Here is a 22,338-nt window from a genome sequence, read left to right as displayed (position 1 = left end):
CTTCGAAAGTCTTGATGAGGTGAATGTGAAGACATATTCCACGAGGCTGGTACAGCCTCATTCCAATCAAAATGCCTCGGTAACAGCCCATGAGCTCGTCAAGGGGCTTCCATAGCCCCTCATCCCCATTCACTAAGGACCCTAAAGGCTTGCTGACTCGTACCGACTTACCGAGGGCGACCTACCTGTGTAACCGAACTTCGAAAATAATTAAGTTGGTACCGGCATATCCGTCTTTGGTTTAGGCGGTCTTGCCCGCTCCAAGAATGGTGGCGTGTCGTCGCGTTTGACGGCTAAAGCAACCTCGCCTCCTTTGAGGCAGTGTTTGAATTTCCATTTACACATATGGACAAGTTTTGCAGAAGAAACAATGAAAGGGTGGACGCAATTTGCAACGAGAGCTCAAGTTGTGACTCGATTAATCCGACTCTCCGTCCAAGTCACTTCTACGGGTAACAAGGTAAGGAATGGTGGAGTCTCAAAATCCCGGTGACCTACATAAAGCCTCGATTTATTCAAACAAGATATTTCCCAAAGAACTCGGCGCATTTAGCACCAGCGTCGTCCACCTTGTCATACAGGTCCGCGTGAGTGAGACCATCGATTACATACAGCTCCTTCGGCTCCTTGGCCTTTGCGATACCGTCTTCGCTGTACCACTTCGTCGCCGCCTTGGTGCCGGTGATCATCAAGATGGGTCTGGGGCTGATCATGCTGTTGAAGGCAAAGGCATCGAAGTTCGCAAACATGTCCCAACCGCGGGCAAGAGTGATGTTCGGCGCGCGCGGATGCTCGCCCCGGGGAGTGTGATAGTACTGGAACAGGTCCTTGAAGCTCTCAGGCAGACTTTCAGCATCTTTCGCATTGCTGGGCAGCATGTGAATCTCTGGAACTTTTGCCCCACCGACATCGCTACTACGGTCTTTCGCGGCGGCCTCGAGCTGTGCGTGGAGGACGTCCAGATTGGACGAGTCCTTGTCAAAGCCGCGACGGGACATCGTGCCTACGCAGACCGCAGCCGCGGTGGCCACGGCTTTGATGCGAAGATCAGTCTGAGCTGCCATCGGGGCATAGCCGCCAGAGGCGCAGACCCCGAGAACACCAATCTTTTCCGAGTCGATGTCGGAGCGACCGACGAGGTAGGTCACTGCATTCTTGATGTCCTCTACGCGCTGGTAGGGATCTTCGAGATTGCGAGGCTGGCCTTCGGATTCACCCTGGTGGGCGGCATCGTATGCCAGGCATGTGAACCCAGCTTTGCTCAAAACTCGAGCGTAGTTGGCCGGCGCCTGCTCTTTGATTGACGTCCATGGGTGACAGATAACGATAGCTGCCCCTTTGCGATCCGGTGCGCCCGGGGCAGGGTGGTACAGGTGTGCTGCCAACTTGTAGGCACGGGAGTAGAACGAGACGTTCTCTGGCGTTGAGATGGAAGCCATATTGTGGAAGTCGGCTTGCTAATCGCTGGCGCAATTTCTAGTGTAATGGTTGCTTGTGTCGATGTCGGAATGCTGCTGCTCCCATCACCATTATACCTGCACCTGCGACTTTTGTTCTTTTATAACAACGAGAGACTCTGTCCCTACGTAATCTGCGGAGTTAATAACTCTATATCGACCTACGCTCGTATTTGGTCTCGTCCGTGCTTGTCCGGCGCCGCAAGTCACCACCGCCAGGTCCACGTTCCCAGCGGCTATAAAATATGTAAGGCCCCAGCTAGCCCGATGCGATCCATGTAACCCCGAAATTCTTCGGGGGTTCCACTCAATCACCCAAAACGAGCTTCAAGGCGAGAGAAAAGCGAGATGCATCCCTCCCCTCCGATGTCTGACTGAGGAGACCACAGACAATTGCAAGTTCTCGCGTGGTGGTAAACTTCTATCAATAACATCCCTTTCACTTCGCTGTACTACTCTCCGAGCTGCTCTCCTGGCCTTTTCCCTTAATCCCGAGAATCCATGTGAACCATTTCCCGTTCGGCCGGAGCCGTCTTCTCCTGGCGGCTCCTTGACTAAGTAGTCGTTTACATCGTGTCTTGAAGAAATACCGATGCAATGGCTGAGTAGCCATTACAGTTACCACCAGGTCTTTCCCAGATGGAAGAATATGATATGTATGATATTCTTGTAGTAGAGACTCTGGATATTCCGTGATTACATTCATTCTGTCGTCAGATTCATGAATTCTCGGTTCAACGCAGTACTTTTATTACCTACATTCATGATTCACATTGAACAAGGCAACTGGCTTACTTGCTATCCACTGTCTTGAGCTGAAAAAGCGAGATTTTCTCCTTTTCTGTTGGACCATATTGAGATGCAGAAACAGGAGTGGGAGGTGCTTCAGGCTACATTGAAGACCACCAATGATATTCCCAATACGGACGGCCGCCTTACCAGATGGGTGCCAGGTGTCTCTTCAAAAAGCCAGCTTTGAAGGTGACAATGGGTCATTTTCAACCTAGCATGAGGTAATTTAAAGGGTCACGCTGGTGACAGCCCAGTCAGTGTGTTGCCACCATCTTTCAATAGCCGATCCTACCGCTACGGCAAAGATTTTCAACGCCAGAATTGCGGATGACGATATCGCACATGGGGATGGAGCGGGGTTGATTCCACACACTACCTAACCCAGCCAATCTTCAAATTTACCGCGATGAACGTATGAACAAGCAACGGATGAGCTACGAGTAGAAGCTTGAGAAAACTGCGTTGCGGATCCCCGCTGATCAAATGCCGATTACCCACAAGCAAAGGAGTCCAGCTATCCAACCAAATATCGTTGATGGGTCTGCAAAAGCAACGCGGCTGGCTGGGAGCTTTCACTATTCTTCCGAAACTTTCGCCGATCAAAACATCTTTGCTCGACCAGGTAAGGCTCTCAATTTCCTAATCCTTGTAGCAATGAGAGAAGGGCGTGCTGAGGCCACGAGGGGATCCGCTGAGGATTGCTGTGGGGGAGATATAAGGACATGGAAAGCACGGTCTTGTGAAAGCCGCATCCCATCAAACTAGAGGTTCTTCATTCTACAGCTTTACTCTTCAGAACTTCTCGTACTATCTGCAAAGATGGGCATCGACAAGTCCCAGGACCAGACTCACATCGAAGATGAGAAAATGCCGCAACCCGCACCCATGCGACAACAATCAGTCGCATCTCGGCGTCTGAGTGAAGCCCAGGCCATGAAACTGGCAGAGGATGACACCGCCATCGTCGACGAAGAAATTGCAGAATTTGAGGCTGCCCTCGAAGCACAACCGGTCAAGAGCACCTTCCTCAATCCACAAATTTCATTCAATGATCCCCGTCACTTCACCTGGCTTCTCGTCGGGTTTGCCTCGATGGGCGGCATGCTCTCCGGTCTTGACCAGAGCGTCATCTCTGGTGCCTTGCTCTACATGCCTGACGATCTACATCTCAGCACGTCTCAAGTCAGTTTGACTAGCTCTGCCGTGCCCCTTGGCGCAATCGGTGGTGCTCTCCTCCTCGGTCCAATCAATGAATGGGTCGGTCGGAAGATGGCCATCATCATTGCCTTGATACTCTACACCATCGGTGGCGCTCTGGAAGCCGGTGCTATCAATTTTGGCATGATTGTGGGTGCAAGAGTAATCCTTGGTATGGGCCTCGGTCTTGAAGGAGGTACCGTCCCAGTCTACGTCGCAGAATCGGTCCAGAAAAAATACCGCGGCAACTTGGTCAGCCTGTATCAATTCATGATTGCCTTTGGAGAAGTCATCGGCTATGTGGTCGCGGCTATCTTTGTCAACGTCCCATCCGGGTCGTGGAGGTATATGCTTGGCTCCTCCCTGATTTTCAGCACCATTATGCTCGCGGGCGTAAGTATCTGACCTGCCGTCCAGATCCCTCCTATCATGTCTCTTCCATGCTAATGATAGACTAGATGCTCTTTATGCCCGAATCCCCGCGAATGCTTCTGCACAAGGGCAAGACCTTGGAAGCCTTCGCTGTATGGAAGCGAATTCGAGGTCTTTCCAGTGCCGAAGATCGCAAGGAATTCTTCATCATGCACCATGCTCTCGATGCAGAGATCCATGAGGGCGACACCAAGCGCCGGAGATTTGTCTGGCTTGATTTCTTCACCAATCCCCGTGCACGAAGAGCTATCGTTTACGCAAACATCATGATCGCGCTTGGCCAGTTGACTGGAATCAATGCAATCGTAAGTCTCCTTCGGTCTGGTTTCACCATGGATCACGATTGCTAACGGCGCTGCTCTTTGCCCAAATAGATGTACTACATGTCAACTCTCATGTCCCAGATCGGATTCGACAAGAAGCAATCCGTTTTCATGTCCCTCGTGGGAGGCGGCTCTCTCCTCTTGGGCACCATTCCAGGCGTGTTGTACATGGAAAGGTTCGGCCGCCGCTTCTGGGCAAACACTATGCTGCCCTGCTTCTTCATCGGTCTCATCTTCGTCGGTGTCTCTTATCAATTGCATTCGGTCACAGCCACAGAAGGGATGTACCTCACGGGGATCATTCTGTACAACGGCTTCTTCGGATCATACGCATGCCTCACTTGGGTCCTACCTAGTGAAGTGTTTCCCACCTATCTCCGGTCTTACGGCATGGAGTCCACCGACATCAACCTCTTCTTTGGCAGCTGGCTTGTGACCTACTTCTTCTCCGACATGCAACGGGCGATGACCAAGACAGGTCTCACGCTTGGCTTCTACGGAGGGATTGCGGTGCTGGGCTGGATCTACCAACTTTTGTTCATGCCTGAGACGAAGAACAAGACTCTGGAGGAGATCGACCTCATTTTCAGCCAGCCTACCAGCGAGCTCGTGAGACAGAATCTCCGAAATGTCACCCGGGGCATGAGTGACATTGCTCATTTCAGGTTTAGCAAGGTTTTCTCGCCCGTGGAAGAGAGCCATGAGGTTGAACGGCAAATCGACGAAGTCAAGGCCTAGACTGTGCTCCAAGCACGAGGTTAACAGGAGTGGCCGACCTCATGCGACACCATAGATTTCTTTGTTCGTGCAGTGACCAAATACATATATTGTCCGATTTTTCCGAAGCAAGCAGTTTATGCCATCCGCTGTCTCAATCCGTCACCGCTGCAGCCGTCGCTTGCACAACACTGGGTAAGTCCTTCTCAAGCTCCACTTGTCCATTCGCGCCCTTTGCGTCCCCATTCGTCGAGCTCGTGCGATAGTATTGTGTGAAATCGTGCTTCAAGACGTTCACGCCGTGTCGGAACTCCCTCGCAAACTTCCCGTCGGTCTCCGTGCGAAGACACATTTGCAGAAACTCGTCGTTCTCCAACGCTTTGTCCGGATCTTGGCCGAACAGGCGGACAATGTTCGCGCTCGAGATGGGGTCCACGACCTCCTTGTACTTTTGGCGCCGGATCTCCGAGTACTTGTCCAGGATCGAGTCGTCGGCGAGACCCTCGTGGATTCCCACGAGACAGTCATACAGGCCGCCGATGTCGACGATTCCGCCTGTTAATCCCATGCCGCCGAAGGGGTTGCACACTGTGCTTCAGGTCAGCAAAAGGGGGGTTGCCCTCCCTCCTTTTCTTTTTTTGGGGGGGAATGCTCGGGAGGGAGGGTACATACAATGAGCGGCATCCGCAGCCAAACAGAACCGTCCGACGCGCATACTCGGCGCGAGCCTCTGGTGAATTCGATACGGACTAAAATTGACGATGCGATATTGATCCGGCTTGGGATGTCCCGGCAGCATGGTTTCGAACTTCCACGGCTGTCTCTCTCGGAGCTGCTCGTGGGTGAGGCCCGGCTTCTCCCCGTACGTGACGCGGTACAGGCCATCTTTGCCGATCTTGGCCGCCATGTACCAATGTTCCGGGTCGATGATAAAGTTCGAGTCGAGCCAGCCAAACTTCTCGAAGTCGTAGTATGTCTTTGCCCCGTTCACAATCAGCTATAGCTATGATATTACGTGGCGAAACAATTCTCGTCTTGGTATAGGATGCGATAGGAAGAGACAGAGAGAGGGAACTTACATTGGTGGCAACAATCTGCTCATCCCACGTCTTCCCGGGAAACTCTTTATCCCCAAACAAGGACCGTCTCACCTGACTGTTCGCGCCATCACATCCGACAACATACTCAGCCTCAAGCCGCTTCTCGCCCTCAGGGGTCTCGCAAACAACCCAGGCCTTGTTCTCGTCCTGCCCGATCGAAACGACCTTGTGGCCCCACGACACCGTGGCCGAGGGCTGCCGCTCGATGTGGTCCATGAGAATCTTGCCCAGGCGGTTCAGCGGCAAGCAGACCATGCGGTCCGGGTCGTCCTCGACCCCGAACTTGACGCCCGCGAGATACGTGCCGTCCAGTTTGCGCCAGCAGACCGTGTCCGGGTGGAAGCCCTGCGCACGCAGGTCCGGGACGATCCCCGCCCGGCGCAGTTCGGACATTGCGGGTGTGCCGTAGTGTGTTGCCCGCGGCTGCTCATCGAGCTTGCTGGACATGTCGATCAGGTGGACGGGGATGCCTTTCTTCGCGAGCATGAGGCCCAAAAGGAGGCCGGATGGGCCCGCCCCGACAATCAACGCCCACGGTTTGGATGTAGACGACATTCGGGCTGTGTGATGAGAAGGGAGGTTCCCTTTTTTTCGAGGTTTGACGAAGGGGGAGGATGGAAAGATGAGAAGGAAGACGACCAACTTTTTGTCAGTTTGGGAAAACAATAGCAAAACACACCCGAGATCCCTCGTCGAGTTTTCTTGCCATCTCGTTAGCTTGGAATGCGAATCGAATGGGAATCCACTCTACATCCATCCCATGACACCATAACCTTTTCGCCGTAATGTGGGGTAGAAAACAAATGTAAAGGGGGTAAAGTGGGCGATTGTGGGGTAGCAAGGCTTGGGGAAAGGGAGCACAGCCTTGCCGGCTCGAAATTGACCACCCTGCCATCCTTAAATTAATGCATTGCTATATCGAACACGTCGAGCACACTCCTAAGGGCGAACATGACAAGGCGCAGTGGACAGTAAGCGGGAGTCGACGACATATCTCGAACTAAATGAAGGAGACATGATGCTGGGACTATTCCTTCACATATCACTCTTCAGGCTTGAAAGGGGCGTGGACGAAAATCTGAGCTCTTCACTCGCACCATTCCAAGTCTGCCCTGACAGTAGCAGGCACAAGACATGGCTAGCGCAGCACAGTCTAGTCTCTGTTTTAGGATCATAGAAAGAAACCCTCAATTTTGCTTTCACGCTTTGCCTTCTATTCACATTTCTCCTGGCAGTAGGCACTTCCCTCAAGCAGCAAGACGTGACTCCCGCCCCCACCAGGGTATTTGCGCTAATTCGAATCTGAATTCCATCGCGTTACACAGTGACCACTGTTGGCCAGTAAACCCACTGCCTAGTGTATGATACTGCCGTAGCCTTTTCCTACATAGCCTAGGTAGCCTGTTGTTGTCTTGAACTGTGCAATCCACCAACTAACCCAAACAAATTGAGACTCCTGCACGTGTCGGTCCAATAACTGACTCAAAGCGCAAAAGAGACCATGTCAGGTGTAATCTGCTCACTGTTCAGTCCGAGTTTGCGGCAAAGTGATACTGCGCAGTAATATGAAAACCCTAAGCCAACACCCTCGGTCAATGCTGCCACCACAATATCGTGGTGAGCTTTCACGACTCCATTGTGACGCTGGGAAGGATTTTTCACGCTCATATTGACAACTTCGTGGGCCAAGTGGTCGTCAACGTGAGCCTAATTCAATAGTCCGCGCCCTCGGCATCCGAGTCACGCAATGCAGCGACCTCGTCGCAAAACTGGATGATCCACGTTTTCGGCAGTAATCCTTGATTGGGCATTACCAGCACGAGCACCTCTCTCTATCTCGATGGGATGGGTCCTGTACGTATGGTCCGTTTCGTATTCGGCATCGTAGTCGTTTGCATGCTCCATAGCATGATCAGTACCGACAATCAACTGTGCGTTGTTGAGTCGGAATATTTGGATAGTATTGTTCAGTCCCTATCTGGTCACAACGGTGACAGGCGTGAGGGTTTCCTATCGCCAGGAATGGGGTGTGGTGTATCGGTTTGCAGCACAGGATGGTAGCAATGTGGTCCTCCCAGATGTCGTCCGTTCCTGTCAGGCCCAGCACGAAGCTAAGTGGCTTCAATAGGTCCCAACAGCAGAGGAAGCTCAGGTCGCGACGAGGACTCGAAGAAATAATCTCGTATCCATCCTTGAACATAATCAGCGGCTTCAAATTTCTCATGGTCACGTTCGCAATGTGGGCAAACCCCAAGTTGCGATGGGAACGTCCGACTTGCTGTGGGATCATCTAGTCCGTTTGGGGGTTCCAGGCGAAACCGACGATCTATCTGTTCGGTATTTTCCCAACTGTCATTCTGAGACTTCGGTTTGATCCCGGTAGGATAGGAGACGTCCCAGAATGTCTCACAATTGCCCAATTCCGGCCGCAGACCATTGCGGATGACCAGCTGATCAAGCTCGAAAAATTCCTTTTCTTTGTCTGCGTAGACATAGACAGATCGTCCATGCCTTCTTAATACGTCTCTGTATGCGGCAAGGACGTGTTCGCGAGCACTCATGAACCTGTCGTGAAAGCTTCTCTCGATGAGATCCAAAACATGGACTTCTAACTCCACAAGAGTGCCACCAAAATAACCAGAGCCATGATAGCGGCCGTGAAAGCGCCGACCGAACTGATGTTCATACCAGGAACACCAGAATTTGAATCGGTCACGCCGCAGTTCCGCCGCTGATGGCCCGTGCATATCGTCGAGAAGATAGTCGAGCCATACATGTAGAGCATCCTCGATTGACTGGGTATCATCATCATTCCATACTAGTTCCGGAGATATATCCAGACCAAACAATTTCTTTCGAGTTCCATCGCTCACGAGATTAGATCTGAAGTCGTCAAAACGATCATCCACGGGCGCATCAGACGGCAGCTCGAGAACAATGGCGTCAGCATTTCTAAAGCGTTGCAAGGGTGTCAGGATAGTTTCCAAGTCCGAGAAGGCTTGGCCTTGGGAAAAGCCTGGGAGGCTTCTGTTCCAGAACCCTTGAGCATGCCATTTTCCCGCCTTGCGGTCTCGAACTTGAATGGTGATTGGTGGGAGTCGAGTCGTCAATCGTGTATCTGGGATGATGAAGCCTTCCTCGGTTCTAGGGATTACCTCTGGCTCCTTCCAGTCAGGGAGTAGAGCCGTAACTAGTGCGTTGGATTGTAGCCAGCCTCGAACCACTTGGCCTGGATCACTCATGTTTGGCGGGTCGACCAGAATGCGAATTCCTTTGAATTGGTCTATGGGCATCGAATCAAGAACACTGCGGTCAAGGTGCGGGTATGCGGCGTCGAGAGCACGGCGGCCTCCCCAAGTAGAGTCGTCAGGATTGATGAAATTGACCTTGGTGGAGGAGGAAGGGTCGATATGAAAGCCAAGGACAAAGTCCGTTTTAACAAAGGGGCTGAATTCATGGTGGAACTGTTTGTTGACATATAGCAGTCCGTATGCACCGATGTTAACGCAGTGGGCGTAAATCATGCGCCGAAGCTCCGGCGCAAGGGACTTCATCGTGAACTATGAAGCGAATAAGTTCAGAGGATTGTGCTCGGCGCCCCAATTTCTCGGCGCCCTAATATCTCGGTGCCCTCACTTGTTATACCACGCTGCCTTTGTTAGCGTGTCAAGGCCTTGTCACTCATCGGTGACTGCGGGCTATAGGGTGAATGAATGCTCAACCTTAGTGACACCCAGTGACCCAGGTGACACTAGGTGAAGGGAGGGATGCGCCGTAGCGTGACGTGATATTTTGTTTCTATATAGATTGGGATTCGGCCTTGTGTCCATCATCCCCACCAATTTGGATTTCCCCCGCGGTCATGACTACGAGGTACCTCATACCGGCTTGTCCCTGGAGATACAGCAACACTCATTCGTGGCAGGCGACTTCCGGTCTGAGAGGAAACCTATTGTCCAAGGCCTTCTCAGTTCGCGCCGAAAAAGCATTCGGTCCGACTCACCCAATTCCGGCCTCGCGACACGGGTCCGCGAACTCCTAGGTAGAGGAGTACAGACAACGCGCAGAAGACAAGAGATGATTGACTCTCGCCCAGACGCCGCCACGAACGGGAAACCGGACAACAAGACAATCCATGCAGTATTAGACAAGTTTGACCGAGTGTTTTTGGTCAATCCTGAGAAAGCAAAGCAGTCATTTGAAGCGTTTGAGGCCGGTCTAGATAAATGCCTGCGGAAACATACTTCAGTGGTGAATAAACCCAACGAGCCGACATAAATGAAAAGGGTGTCGCGGATAAGAGACGAGAACAAGGTAAAGGAGTTGCTCGCTATTCCCCGCCCCCTCCCTTTCCTTTCCCAACGCCCTCTGTCGACGCTTCGATTCAGCCATAGACTGACGGCCACGATAGAATCTGAGAGGGAGTCAAGAAGGCCATCGGGGGACGATTAAGACAATACGCATATGGTGCATCCCATGGTCTCCGGGACAACCCTTGAAACAAAATCTAGCTCAGGATAGCGGCCAAGATCATCCTCATCCTCATCGTTGGCCTGTCAAACATCGTCGACGACTTTCCACGCATCCTTCTCTTCGCTACTGTCCGTCATACATGCCGCCTCTACATCAGCTTCGACCGCACTCATGTATGCCCAAAACGGACCGGCCTCAAGAATTATCTGTGGGCCCGTCGCTGGCTACGGCACATTTGCGATCCATCCCATTGATACGGTCCCTTTCGCGATCGAGAAAAGTACGAGGCCGAGCGTGCGTGGAGTTCAAGAAGAAAACCAAGGGCTTTGTTGGGCCAGGCGTGTTGAGAGATGAAGTATTGTCGATTTGTGAAAAGCGGTCGACAGCACGCATTTAGTCAGGGCGGCCGCGTTATCCTTAATGCCCCTACTGTGGCATCTCTTGAGAGAGACAACACCACCTTCCTGGGTCAAATCCCGATCTAGCTGGAGGGAACCTGTACATTGTCATGATGGTTATGGCGAATGGCCATATGGCGGACAAAGGACGCAGTTATGATTGATACCCCCTGCCTGTGCGATTTTGCACAGATGAATGACATAATGAGAGAATAAGACGTGATTATGCTTGAGCAAACTAGCATCCTTGAGATCTGACGCATCAAAACTATACTCATGACAATAATCAGCTCGCAATTCCATCATCTTACTGTTCAGTGTCTCCATGGCGACAGCTCAAAAGATCGCGAGGCAGTTCGGTGGACTGCTAACGCCTCCAGGCATGTTGAACGGTGCGCTCGCGACGAAAAACTCCCAGCGTTGCTCCCTCACGCACATCTCACTCAAGGCCTCAAGATCAAAGAGCTCACCAATCGGCATGCCCCAACCCGCCAATAAGTATTCGTGCATAAAGACTCCCTCCACCTCAGGCTCTCCTTCTCCGCCGGGATAACTCTTCTTAGCAGGATAGATTTCAAATGATATCGCATCACTGGCCACGGCAGAGAAGCCTGTATCCCACAGCCAGCGCAGCATTTCCTCGGTTCCTTCGACGCCAGCGTGTTGAGGAGTCTTGGTCATTGCGTAGGCATTTTTGTCCTCGCATGTCATGCGCGTATCCCATTCCTTGGTCACCCCGATGCGCACGAAGAGGATGTCGCCACGTTTGAATGTCAGATTCTCCTCTTGAGCGATGTCGAGCAGTACGTTGAGGGGGACTGAATGGTCGCAGAATGTCGAATACTCGATGCCTCTCTTTTCTGCGTACAAAGCATAGTCCAATAGCACACCTCGCCCGCAGATCCCTTCCCTCGCCCAATACTGCAATCCTATCCGGTGGTTCGTTGGGTCCATAATCTCCTGCTTCGTCACACCACCGTAGAATACCCTCCTTTCTGGCTCACCCTCGGTCGGATCGGGCTGTGAGAAATGCCTGAGCCCATCCCATTGGCTGCTCTGTTGCGGGTTGAACGTGTAAATGTCGTCAAAAGCAGCACCGTCGAGGAGGTCGACAATCTGGTGCTTACAAGGCGATCGTCCGAAATTGGCGATTTCCAACTTATTCAATTCCCACCCCAGATTCACACGACGTCCGCTGCGAATGCTTGTTGCTGCCGCGGAGGCGACGACGTCTGGCGTGAGCAGGACGAGACGGCCCAGTCCCTCTTCTCTCGTATTGGGCTTGCTTGGCCATACCCGCTTCTTGTCGGGCAAGGCATCAAATGCCCTTAAATGGAGAGGGTGTATATGAGGGTCCTTGTCGTGATCGTCATTTAGAAGTGAGCCCATGGCGAGAGGGAACTGAAACCAACAAGGGCCGGTATCCGGCGTTTAGTTCTGCTACGATAAAAGAAGTTCTTGAGAGATATCAACAGTGCAGACTGATGCGCAGAACAGGTTCTCGTGGACGCGAGGTCTTTAAGACTCAATTGGGTAAATTGGCGTCTGTGGAAACTTGGAAAGTGTGGAGTTATCGCTGTGGCGGCTTGTCCCATTGTTCGTTCAAAAGGCCGCCTGTTCAAAGTGGAAGAATTCCCTGCATCTCCACTTTTCGCTTGCGTTCGGAGCTCGGACGTCCCACAACAGCATTGTGATACTCGTTGTTGCGGTACACGAGACTGTAGGCTTTCCCGGGCCTCTACCGTCCGGCTAGTGGACAATTTCTTGTAGCATCGAATGCGTCGAAGGCTTTTGTCAAAAATCTGGAGACCCCACCCCCGGATCTGCGGAGTTTGCATACCACATCGTGGAAAAGGCCAACCCTTCACACGGAGGTCGGAAAGTCCACCTTGTAACTGGGGTAGGTGTTCATTGTGGGTATCAGGTGATGGTCAGGTTTATTCCTTGTGAGTCCCGTTTGATGGGCTAATCACATTCAAAGTCAAAGCTTTCAAGTATCCTGCTGAATTTGTTGGATAGCTTCCAGAACCGCATTTTCCGTAGCATGGCTTGGGCTTCCTGGCTTATTGCTTCGAGGCTGCCAGTGCTGTAGATGTTTTCGACAGCACCAATGCTTGCGGGCCCTCCGTTCTCGATCCAGGTTGCAATTGCGGTCCTTTGACCCTCAATCCGATTCGGCAAATCGAGTCGGACTGGGCATGAAGCGTAGCCGGGGTCCGAGCAGGGTTGTGGCCCGAATTTAGCGAAGGCAAGGATGAAGATGTAACCCATAAAAGTTCGCATGATCTCACAAGGCGCAGAGACCAGGTATTCATTTGCCACAGCAATGATCTGAGCAGCATGCCAGGCCAGGTTACGAGCCTTTGTGGGATTTTTCACAAGCATTGAGCGAAGGCGTCGCTTGGCCGACACAAGGCTCTGATCTAATTCTCTTGACTGCGAAGCAGAAGAGCGGAAAATATGGACAATAAGGTCCATAGCTTCGTCGGCGCTATACAAGTGGGAGTAATGACAGATGAGCGCAGTAAGACTGCAGCGGTCTAGTCAGCGACAGCGTTGAATTGCTTGAAGACAAACAAGACTTACTTGTAATGGATGAGATCGGCTGTAGAAGACAGAGCATACATGGACTCGCAAAGCGCATTGAGTCCTTGGAGTAGAGTGCTTTTAGTCTGTCTCTGAGCCGCAGCTAGAGAAGGGAGCTTCAGATATTCAGTCGTCGCCATGATATCCAGCTGCTTGATGTCCCAAAGAAGTCGGCCAATACTCTGAGCGCACAGCCTCTTGCCCCATGCCGGCAGGTCCTCGGGGATACCCTTGCCAGCCAGAAGGTTACGAAGCACTTTGGCGGTCGCTGCTCCCCGGGCAGTTGGAGTAAGTCGAGAATAAAGCGCCGCCCAAGCTTGAGGCGACCTCGCATCCCACAAGGGCTCGGCGCAGGGCAAAAAGGCCGGAAGCTCCTGCAAATCAGCAGCCCCTCGGCGCGATGTCAGCGTGCACAAAGTGCAGTCATATTCGAAAGAAGACCAAGCAATCCGCTTCTCTTGCTCCTGGTCCTTCCATCTCAGCCACTCGGTCGTTGCATTCTCGTTGGGTAGTGGACTTTTAAAGTCCTCCCACTCAACCTCGGTGCTGATACGAGACTTTAACAAACCCATCCCACGGAGGCAACCCATCAATATGCCCCTTGAACAATCTGCATTGGCATAGAGCCTCATATTGCCGGAGCCAAGAGAATATATCTGGTGAAGACAGCAAGCTATGAGATAGGGTGAATTGTAAAACCGAGTGCTATCTCCCACGCCCTGTTTCCATAAATCAGCTACACACTCATCTGCCTCACTTCGGGGTTGAAAACTTACTAGCCAAGCAATCATCTGACCACACATCTCACTCAAAGACCACGACTGTTCTGTCCCATGCTGATCGTCTGAGTACATGGCTCCAATACAAGCCATGGCCGCCAATGTGACAGTAGGAACCTTGGTCATTTGAAAGGTAGCGACGTGTACCAGAGGCAAAATATTGTGGAACTCGGCAAAGTACAAATCCAGGGAATTTTTCAGCAACTCCATGGCAGATTTCATGCTCGGGTCGTGAGAGAGATCTTTCTCTGGTAAGTATGGCGACGATAGCAACTGGATGAGGCTTTTGATAGTGGTCCCGTTATTAGATTCACTCGAAGAAACAGTGCCTTGCAAAATATCCCGAAGAGGGGGAAGCCTGTATCGCTGTGATTCAGGATTCCGCGTGTGGTCAAAGGGCCATTGATGAGTAGCGGTTCGCGACTCGGACGATTCGGTCAACATGCCTTTGGATTCTTGGTTTCGGATTGGCATTAATTGTGCAGATGAGGCTTGGTGATGGTTTTTGTTCTGCAACGCGTCTTGTGGCTCGATTGGAATTGATGGTTGGAAGAACATTGAATTCATCGTAGCTCCATTCTGGTAGTGAGCTTGAAGACCCCCGTTTACAGGGGAGTCGAGATCTAGATTAAGCCAGTCCACACCGCCAACAATTCTCGGGGCCGGGTCGTAGGGCATGAAATTGAAATCACCTGGCAGAAACCCGTCGAATCCCATCATAGAATGGTTGAACTCAGCGCCGGCATTGGGGCTGGTATTCGGAAAAGACACGAGATCTGGAGAGATCATGTCTATTGGATTGTTGTCCGAAGCTGGCTGGAAGAAAGGCGTGCTGCCATTGAAAGCCCGTTCACTGGCTGGTCTCTGAGCCGCATTGGGCATCAGAGCTGGATCAACATTAATGACACCCATTTGGGGATCTGCTTCGTGCGGATAGTTCTGCGTACTGTGGAAAGAGTCGTTCCGGCATGCTTGCTGCTCTTGGAGCTGGGTGGACAGTGGAACTGGCGACTCAACCTTCCCTTCTGCAATCTTGCTCTCCTCATTTTCGTCGTCTGACGGATATTTGCAAAACGAACCAGATTTGGTGCAAGGCAAACATGGGTGTGAACGGTCGCACTTCAACTTTTTCTTGACACAGCGGAAACATGACTTTTGCGCAGATCTCTTTCGAGAGATGGTTGCTTGATGGGCGGTACGAAGATGTCGAAGCAGGACATCATTCCGCGAAAATTGACGGCCGCATTGGTCGCAAGAGTAGTGCTCCCGTTGGGAAGGATGTAGATGCGACTGTACATGACGAGCGAGGTGACTAGGGCGAGCGACGACGAGGTCACAGTTGGGGCAGCGGAGCGTTCGTGGGGTCTTTGGGGCGGACTATTGGGAGCCTCAGTCAGCGGGCCGGGTGTGTTTCGAGGAGCTCAGGCATATCGAACCATTGTATGCAGAGAAAGTCTACCAGGTAGTCAAGAGCAGATACTTCGCCAGCCCTGTCGACCATCAATGGTCATCGACTGCGGCTCCTCGAGAAGCGCTGGATCTCTCTAGGGCAAGGGCCATTTTCATTGCAGTCTTTGAAAAAGGAAGATAGAGATGTTCGGTGTTTTGGTGGCAGGTACAGTGTCGCTGCTGCAGTGCGAATGGGGACGAGGCGGTTTGTCGACGGAGCTGAAGCTGGAGAAGGCCGATGTTACAGTTGGAAGGGAGATATCCTGTTTGGTGATGGAGGGGAAGGGTGTTGAATGCAGAAAATCACCATTGCAGACAGAATCAGCGCCCTCCCCCAAAATCTGGGGATGGTGCACCCGGGAACCATGAACCCGGGCACCGGGCTCTGGGCCCGTCATCACTGGGTGGCTGACGGTGCCGGGGGAGGAACCTACCTTGGCAGTTAGGGCCGTTAGGGGCATTAGGGGCGCAAACGGGCATGCGCTACCTAGGTACTCTTGGGCCTGGGCACTAGCTCATCTCGTCGACGCCTCGCCGTAGATTGTCGATCACGTCCATTATTATTATTATCATCATCTCACCTCTCGTCCTGCTGCTTAAGCAACTCACCGACTCAGATGCTGAAATTAACACTCGCCATGGTACGCTCAACAGGCGTCTTCACCACCGTGTATTCAAGGCTATCAAAGCCCTTGCACATGCTGTCGGCCCAGCTCGCAGGAATGCAATTCGTCAGGCACACCACAATGCAGGCAGGTTCAGGGTTAAGAGGTCTTTAGCCAGGTACCAGGCTCGCAGGGTACTTTATCCTTAGCCTTCTAGCCTTTTAATGCCCATTCTCAGCGTCTCACATAATCGGATCGTCTTTCTGGAGTGTCGGCTCTGCTAAAACTTGCATCCGTCTATCCCGAGAATCCTTCAACTTCCAGTTAATCGAAACCCATGGCTAGCATGGTCCTTCGAACTGTTCTAACCGTGTCCTTGAGCTGGCCGTGCTAATGGGGAACGAGCACTTGGATTGGAAGTACAGTTGCCATGTGCCGTTTGACTCCACAAAGATGCTGAGAACGGCATGGTTTGTTTCTGTCGACGACAAGTGAACATGTCAGAATTCTACGAGGTAGAGGTGAGCCTACATTACTCCTACCTCAGCCTGATGGGTTTTTGAAAGGTGGCCAATCCGATGCTCCCCGTTGGTTCGGATTACCCTGGTGCCCAACCACACTGGCTGCCTCCGTGAACGGAGTGTGATCCGAGGGTATGAAAGATGCGGGGAAACATACAGCGCTGAGTTGGAGAAGACGTTGAGCTACAGCATCGGATTTCCTCCATTGACCGTTGGTGACGGTCAACATTCTTTCTTGAGAGATGTAAAGCGTTCTGTCGAAGAGGTTCTTACTAGACTGCTCGTTTGAAGTAGATATGGCAAGCTCATCGAAACCTATCTCGGCTGCGGCCGTCCAATCACATACCACGCGTCAGGACTGCTGGATTGTCGTCGAGGGAAAAGTGTACGACATGACGAGGTTCGCGCCAGAGCATCCAGGGGGAGCGGACAGTAAGGACCCTCAGAGTTGGGAACGGCTCAAAACTCACGAGACATGATAGTAATATACGCATATGCCGGTAGAGATGCCACCGAGGCTTATTTGGAGGTCCACGAACCCAATCTCATCAAGACCAACCTTTTGCCTCAAGAGCAGATTGGGGATCTGGACCCAGGAACTAAGCTTCCAGATGTGCCGCCGGGTCAAGACTTGCGAGCAGATCGAAAGAAAGGAGATAAACCATCACTCGACACTTTTATCAACTTATACGACTTTGAAGATGCAGCAAAGACATCCCTCTCGGAGAAGAGCTGGACCTTCATCTCAGGCGCCTCGAACGACAATATAACCCGAGACGCTAATCACGATCTATTCAGAAAAATATGGTTCAGACCTCGGATATTGAGGAACGTTTCGACCGTGTCTACGAAAGGCACGATGATGGGTTGTCAAGTGGCACTTCCCATATGGATTGCGCGTAAGTCTGCTGAAACCCTGTATGTGGGCGGTTATGTGCAGGAGTTCCACTGGTGCCCGTCTTCCTCACGGTAATATGAATGTTAACAGTAGACCAGCGGCAGGAGTTGGCAAGACAGCTGGGCCAGAGGGCGAGCTGGCGCTGAGCAAGGGCGCTGCAGCCAGCGGCATCATACAGACGGTTAGTTTATTTGGGACCGGCCAGTTGCCTTGTTGTATTGATTTGATTCAGATATCGACAACAGCATCATTCCCGTTGCTTGAGATCCTCGACGCCGCGGGCAAGGACCATCCTTTCTTCTTCCAATTATACATCAATAAAGACAGGTCAAAGACCGAAGAGCTTCTAAGAGTCATCAACAGCCGGCCGCAGATCAAAGCTTTGTTTGTCACCGTCGACCTTCCCGTCGTCTCAAAAAGAGAGGCAGACGAACGGATAAAACTCGACACGTTATATTCTAGCGGTCTCGGAGGTGCTTCAGCTGGGAGCGACCACAAGGGTTCGGGGCTCGCGAGAAGTGTGGGATCTTTCATTGACCCCGCGTTCTGCTGGGACGACCTTGCCTGGTTGCGCCGACAAACAAATTTGCCGATTGTTCTGAAAGGCATTCAATCAGCAGCTGATGCCAGAATCGCCATGCATATGGGCTGTCAGGGGATTGTCGTGAGCAATCACGGAGGTCGGGCTCTGGACGGTGCTCCGGCCTCCATTCTCGTGCTCTTGGAGCTCCACAGGGAGTGTGCAGAGGTGTTTGATCACATGGAGGTGTTCATCGATGGAGGATTCAGGAGGGGATCCGACATCCTCAAGGCAATTTGCCTTGGAGCAAGTGGTGTCGGCCTAGGCAGACCATTCATGTATGCCATCAACTATGGCAAAGAGGGCGTGATGCATGTCGTCAACAGTAAGTTCGCTATTTTCCCCCATTTCTTCTTGATTACTTTGCTCGTGTCTCGCTAATCTGGCTGTTTATGACTCAGTCCTCAAAGACGAAGTCGAGACAGCTATGCGCTTAGCAGGCCTCAAATCACTCGACGAAGCCGATCCAGCACTGATCAACACCGCGGAGTTGGATCCTCTCGTCCCTCGTGGATCGCTTCATCCTTATGCACGCAGACGCGAAGGCCCGAAACGACAGCACCGTCTTTAAATGCGTGAGATATTTCGGACCAGGAATGCTTCTTATGCGATCCACAGCGAGGATGTTCGATATCGAATTCTGTCATGCTGTGCCTTGCAGTTAAACACCGAGCCTAGATGGCTGGTAGCAGCTTCCTTTGTGATAGAGTGGTAGTAGCCAAGAGTCAAGTAGATGCACTTTTGCTGGGAGTCGTCGCGTCTCTTTCACCCCAATAGCTTCAGGCAAACAGGCTTCTATTTAGTTGGGTAGTAGCAGGAGAGTGAGGCCGACCTGCGTTGCCGTAAGAAGAGCAAAAGCGTCGGATCACGTTGCTGCTTTTAGCGGAAGAAGAACTTTGCGGGCACCAACGCTTCCCAGCTTCATTCACGATCATCCACGGCACCAAAGACCATCACTTACACAGTTCTCACAATCTAGAATGTCGCTGTTGCTCTCGAAGTCATCCTGCAACACGCTTACCTGTAACCAACCTCGCCTGTCGTACCAGAAGTGAGGTCTCGAGACTGCGCACTAGTTACCTCGACGAAACCCTCCAGGCATCGCGCCGGTCCGCTCGTTGCTGGTGCACATGTGGGTTTCGCGCGGCGCCATTCCCTGACGGACGCCGCTGGTTTGTTGACGTTCGCTCTCTGTCTCAGGCCGAGGGATTTCCACAGGCACCAATAACGCTCTGGTGCTGGTTGTGCAGTTCCAATACCAGCAAGGGGGGTGACCTTAAGGTGCAGTTCTCAGCATCCGTCGTGGAGTGTGACTTACGGGTAGACATGAAGATCTGCAGAAAGACAAGAGATGCGGTGTCGTAGGCTCCTTCTGTCCTCGGCCTTCTCTCAAAGTGGCTGCAAGTCGGTCTGGAAAAGTCGGGGTTGCAGGGCACGCTCCGCTCGCTTGATCCAAAGATTCTCCTTGCCCAGGCGCTTGGGCGAGACCGGGCCCCCAAGGTTCGACGATCTTGGGGAGAGAGTGCCCGGATTTCTTGCTTCTCAGCTGTCACCGGAGATTGTTGTGGTCCCCTTCCGGGCCTTTCTGCAGCCTGCCAGCCGGCATCGGGGTGGTTCTATTCTCAATTGGCCTGACTTGGCGGGTTTTGAGTCCCGAAGCCTTCTGGCCCATTCTCATCTCCAACCCCAGTGATGGAAGATGGACGGATTATTCAGGCGCCGGAAGGCTAGCATCATTCCCTAGCCCTCATTTGCTCCCCCAGCCCCAGCACCCCGCAGGAAACAATGGGTCTTTTCAGGGACTCGAGAAGACCTTCTCCAGATTTTTTCAGTTTCCGGCAGCATGGCTGCTAAACCACATATACCCCGTCTCCTCTGAGCCGATCAGTCGGGTTGTTACATAAAGTTTTCTTCTCCTAACTTGTCCTTATTCCAGGGCTGTTGGTCTTCGTGCGAGCAAACCTTGCTTGGCTGCTCTTTACCCGAGCCGTGTCGACCATCATGGGGGCTGCTAAGAAACATACCTCGTCTCACTCGAGTCCGTACAATAGACTTGTGACGGTGGCCGTCGCCTTTGGTTCTATGGTGAGTGGCGGTGGATACCCCGATCAACAATTCCCACGTTCCGTTCTTGCGAGAAATCGATTGACTCCGGCAGACCTATGGCTACTGCTCGGCCATCATCGGGAGCACCATTGGGCAGCCAGGATGGTATCAGTTCTTCGACCTGCCCATGCAAGGACAACCAGGCTATGGCGGAAAGACCACAGATGCAATCGCGACGGCGAACGGCTTATACAGTGCAGGCGGAGCGGTCGGATCTCTCTTCATTGCTTGGTCAGCTACTGCCATTGGTCGCAAACGGAGTATTCAGTTGGGAGCGCTCTTAGCCATTGTCGGAGGCGCGTTTCAAGGCGGTGCAGCAGCCCTTGCGTACGTTGTCGCTCCGTGCCCTTTTGGTTCTGTCCAGAAACGGTGCTGATATCTTCGCCAGCATGTTCCACGTGGGCCGGGTCATCTCGGGCCTGGGAATTGGAATTCTCGTAACGGCGTGCCCAATGTATTTGAGCGAGTTAGCTCCGCCTCAAAACCGTGGTTGGCTAGTCGGCCATCATGCAATATTCTTGGTGTTTGGATACATGCTGTCGGGATGGCTGGGGTTTGCATGTTATTTCGCAACTGACAAGAACCCGTCCTTCGCCTGGAGGTTTCCCCTCTGCGTCCAGACTCTACCGCCGTTGGTATTGGCAATTGCATCGATTTGGATCCCCAAGTCGCCGAGATGGCTCCTTCAAAAGGGTAGGATTGAAGAGGCATGGACCGTTATCCAGGCGCTGCGCCGATCGCCAGACGACCCAGATGATCTCGTCGCGAAGGAGGAACTGTACCAGACCAAAGAACAGATTGCGCTCGATGCCGCCAAACTCAGGGCCGTTGGATATGGACCATGGATGGCTTGCATCAAGAAGAAGAGCTACCGCAAGAGGATGATCATTGGCTTCTTGACGCAATGGGGAGCCGAATTTGCTGGTCCGCTGGTCATTGTACGTGGAGGTCCCCTCCTTTTGGCTTACCACGACTGACACGGTCGCAGAACAACTACATGGTGATTCTCTACACGAATCTCGGGCAGACAGGATCCATGCCTCTCCTGCTCTCCGCCGTCTGGCTCACCACGGCCGGTAAGTAAACATTACAGTCCCCTCTCTATCTCTTCAGAGGCCATGTCCCACTCACCAAAACAATGCTCATTGTCTTGCAGGTGTCATCTACAACCCGACGGGCGCGTGGCTGCACGACAAAGTCAACTCTCGACGGTTCATGTACATGTTCGGCACGGCGGGGTGCCTAGTGACGACGTCAATTCTGTGCGCGTTGCTCGCGACGTACGCGGGCACGACAGACAAGGGCGGCAACGCTGGCGGGGTCTTCATCGTGTTCCTGTACCTGACGTTCCAGGGCACCTTCTGCGACACGACCATGTACCTGTACGTGAGCGAGATCTTCCCGACCGAGATCCGACCCATTGGCATGGCCTTCTCGCTGTTCGGGCAGTTCGCCGCCACCTTGATCCTGCTGCAGACGGCGCCCCTCGGCTTCGTCGCCGTCGGCTGGAAGTACTACCTGGTGATTGTGTGCTGGTGTATTGTGTACCTGCCCATGATCTACTTCTTCTGGCCCGAGACGGCGCGCCTCTCGCTCGAGGAGATCTCCAAGCAGTTCGGCGACGACGTCGCCGTCCACGTCAACGACATCTCCGACGACCAGCGCCGGCAGCTCGACGACTTCCTCAAGTCCAAGGACCTGGTCCACATGGCGCCCACCGGGGCCGACTCGGTCTCGTCCCAACCCATTGAGATTCAGGAGGCCGCAAACGAGAAAGTCTAAACAAGGGGGGGTGGGTGTGTCCGGTGTACCACTATGCTATATTATGTACATGTGGCACCCCAAGTTACGCCTGTAAAGCGGAGCAGACACTTTGAATGAGTAAGGGGCGGTCCCAATGCTGGGTTCCATGGCTAATCTGCTTA

General features: G+C 52.6%; 8 protein-coding genes across 8 annotated transcripts; 3 read left to right on the top strand and 5 right to left on the bottom strand.

Moving 5' to 3' along the window:
• Positions 1-515: 515 nt before the first annotated feature.
• Positions 516-1,439, bottom strand: Z520_03190 (uncharacterized protein; the record flags this gene model as incomplete). The annotated part of the gene is made up of 1 exon (XM_016773703.1): positions 516-1,439. One exon carries the CDS (start codon positions 1,437-1,439, stop codon positions 516-518), a length of 924 nt encoding a protein of 307 aa, XP_016635760.1.
• A 1,629-nt stretch (positions 1,440-3,068) lies between these two features.
• On the top strand, positions 3,069-4,939 carry Z520_03189 (uncharacterized protein; the record flags this gene model as incomplete). Its single annotated transcript, XM_016773702.1, has 3 exons — positions 3,069-3,839; positions 3,905-4,183; positions 4,253-4,939. The coding sequence occupies 3 exons, from the start codon at positions 3,069-3,071 to the stop codon at positions 4,937-4,939; spliced, it is 1,737 nt and encodes a 578-aa protein (XP_016635759.1).
• Positions 4,940-5,072: 133 nt separating this feature from the next.
• Z520_03188 (uncharacterized protein) lies at positions 5,073-6,573 on the bottom strand (the record flags this gene model as incomplete). The annotated part of the gene is made up of 3 exons (XM_016773701.1): positions 5,073-5,506; positions 5,591-5,894; positions 5,998-6,573. The coding sequence occupies 3 exons, from the start codon at positions 6,571-6,573 to the stop codon at positions 5,073-5,075; spliced, it is 1,314 nt and encodes a 437-aa protein (XP_016635758.1).
• A 1,556-nt stretch (positions 6,574-8,129) lies between these two features.
• Positions 8,130-9,572, bottom strand: Z520_03187 (uncharacterized protein; the record flags this gene model as incomplete). Its single annotated transcript, XM_016773700.1, has 1 exon — positions 8,130-9,572. One exon carries the CDS (start codon positions 9,570-9,572, stop codon positions 8,130-8,132), a length of 1,443 nt encoding a protein of 480 aa, XP_016635757.1.
• Positions 9,573-11,225: 1,653 nt separating this feature from the next.
• On the bottom strand, positions 11,226-12,278 carry Z520_03186 (uncharacterized protein; the record flags this gene model as incomplete). The annotated part of the gene is made up of 1 exon (XM_016773699.1): positions 11,226-12,278. The coding sequence occupies one exon, from the start codon at positions 12,276-12,278 to the stop codon at positions 11,226-11,228; it is 1,053 nt and encodes a 350-aa protein (XP_016635756.1).
• Positions 12,279-12,854: 576 nt separating this feature from the next.
• Z520_03185 (uncharacterized protein) lies at positions 12,855-15,166 on the bottom strand (the record flags this gene model as incomplete). Its single annotated transcript, XM_016773698.1, has 3 exons — positions 12,855-13,419; positions 13,476-14,194; positions 14,252-15,166. 3 exons carry the CDS (start codon positions 15,164-15,166, stop codon positions 12,855-12,857), a joined length of 2,199 nt encoding a protein of 732 aa, XP_016635755.1.
• Positions 15,167-17,125: 1,959 nt separating this feature from the next.
• Z520_03184 (uncharacterized protein) lies at positions 17,126-18,878 on the top strand (the record flags this gene model as incomplete). The annotated part of the gene is made up of 5 exons (XM_016773697.1): positions 17,126-17,261; positions 17,312-17,728; positions 17,826-17,908; positions 17,960-18,632; positions 18,709-18,878. The coding sequence occupies 5 exons, from the start codon at positions 17,126-17,128 to the stop codon at positions 18,876-18,878; spliced, it is 1,479 nt and encodes a 492-aa protein (XP_016635754.1).
• A 1,430-nt stretch (positions 18,879-20,308) lies between these two features.
• Z520_03183 (uncharacterized protein) lies at positions 20,309-22,195 on the top strand (the record flags this gene model as incomplete). The annotated part of the gene is made up of 5 exons (XM_016773696.1): positions 20,309-20,392; positions 20,466-20,740; positions 20,802-21,351; positions 21,402-21,489; positions 21,570-22,195. 5 exons carry the CDS (start codon positions 20,309-20,311, stop codon positions 22,193-22,195), a joined length of 1,623 nt encoding a protein of 540 aa, XP_016635753.1.
• Between the last annotated feature and the right edge of the window lie 143 nt (positions 22,196-22,338).

Source organism: Fonsecaea multimorphosa (assembly GCF_000836435.1).
Source record: "Fonsecaea multimorphosa CBS 102226 unplaced genomic scaffold supercont1.4, whole genome shotgun sequence".
NCBI lineage: Eukaryota > Fungi > Ascomycota > Eurotiomycetes > Chaetothyriales > Herpotrichiellaceae > Fonsecaea > Fonsecaea multimorphosa.
The sequence above is the reverse complement of the archived record's forward strand: the minus strand, read 5'-3'. Positions and strand labels throughout refer to the sequence as shown.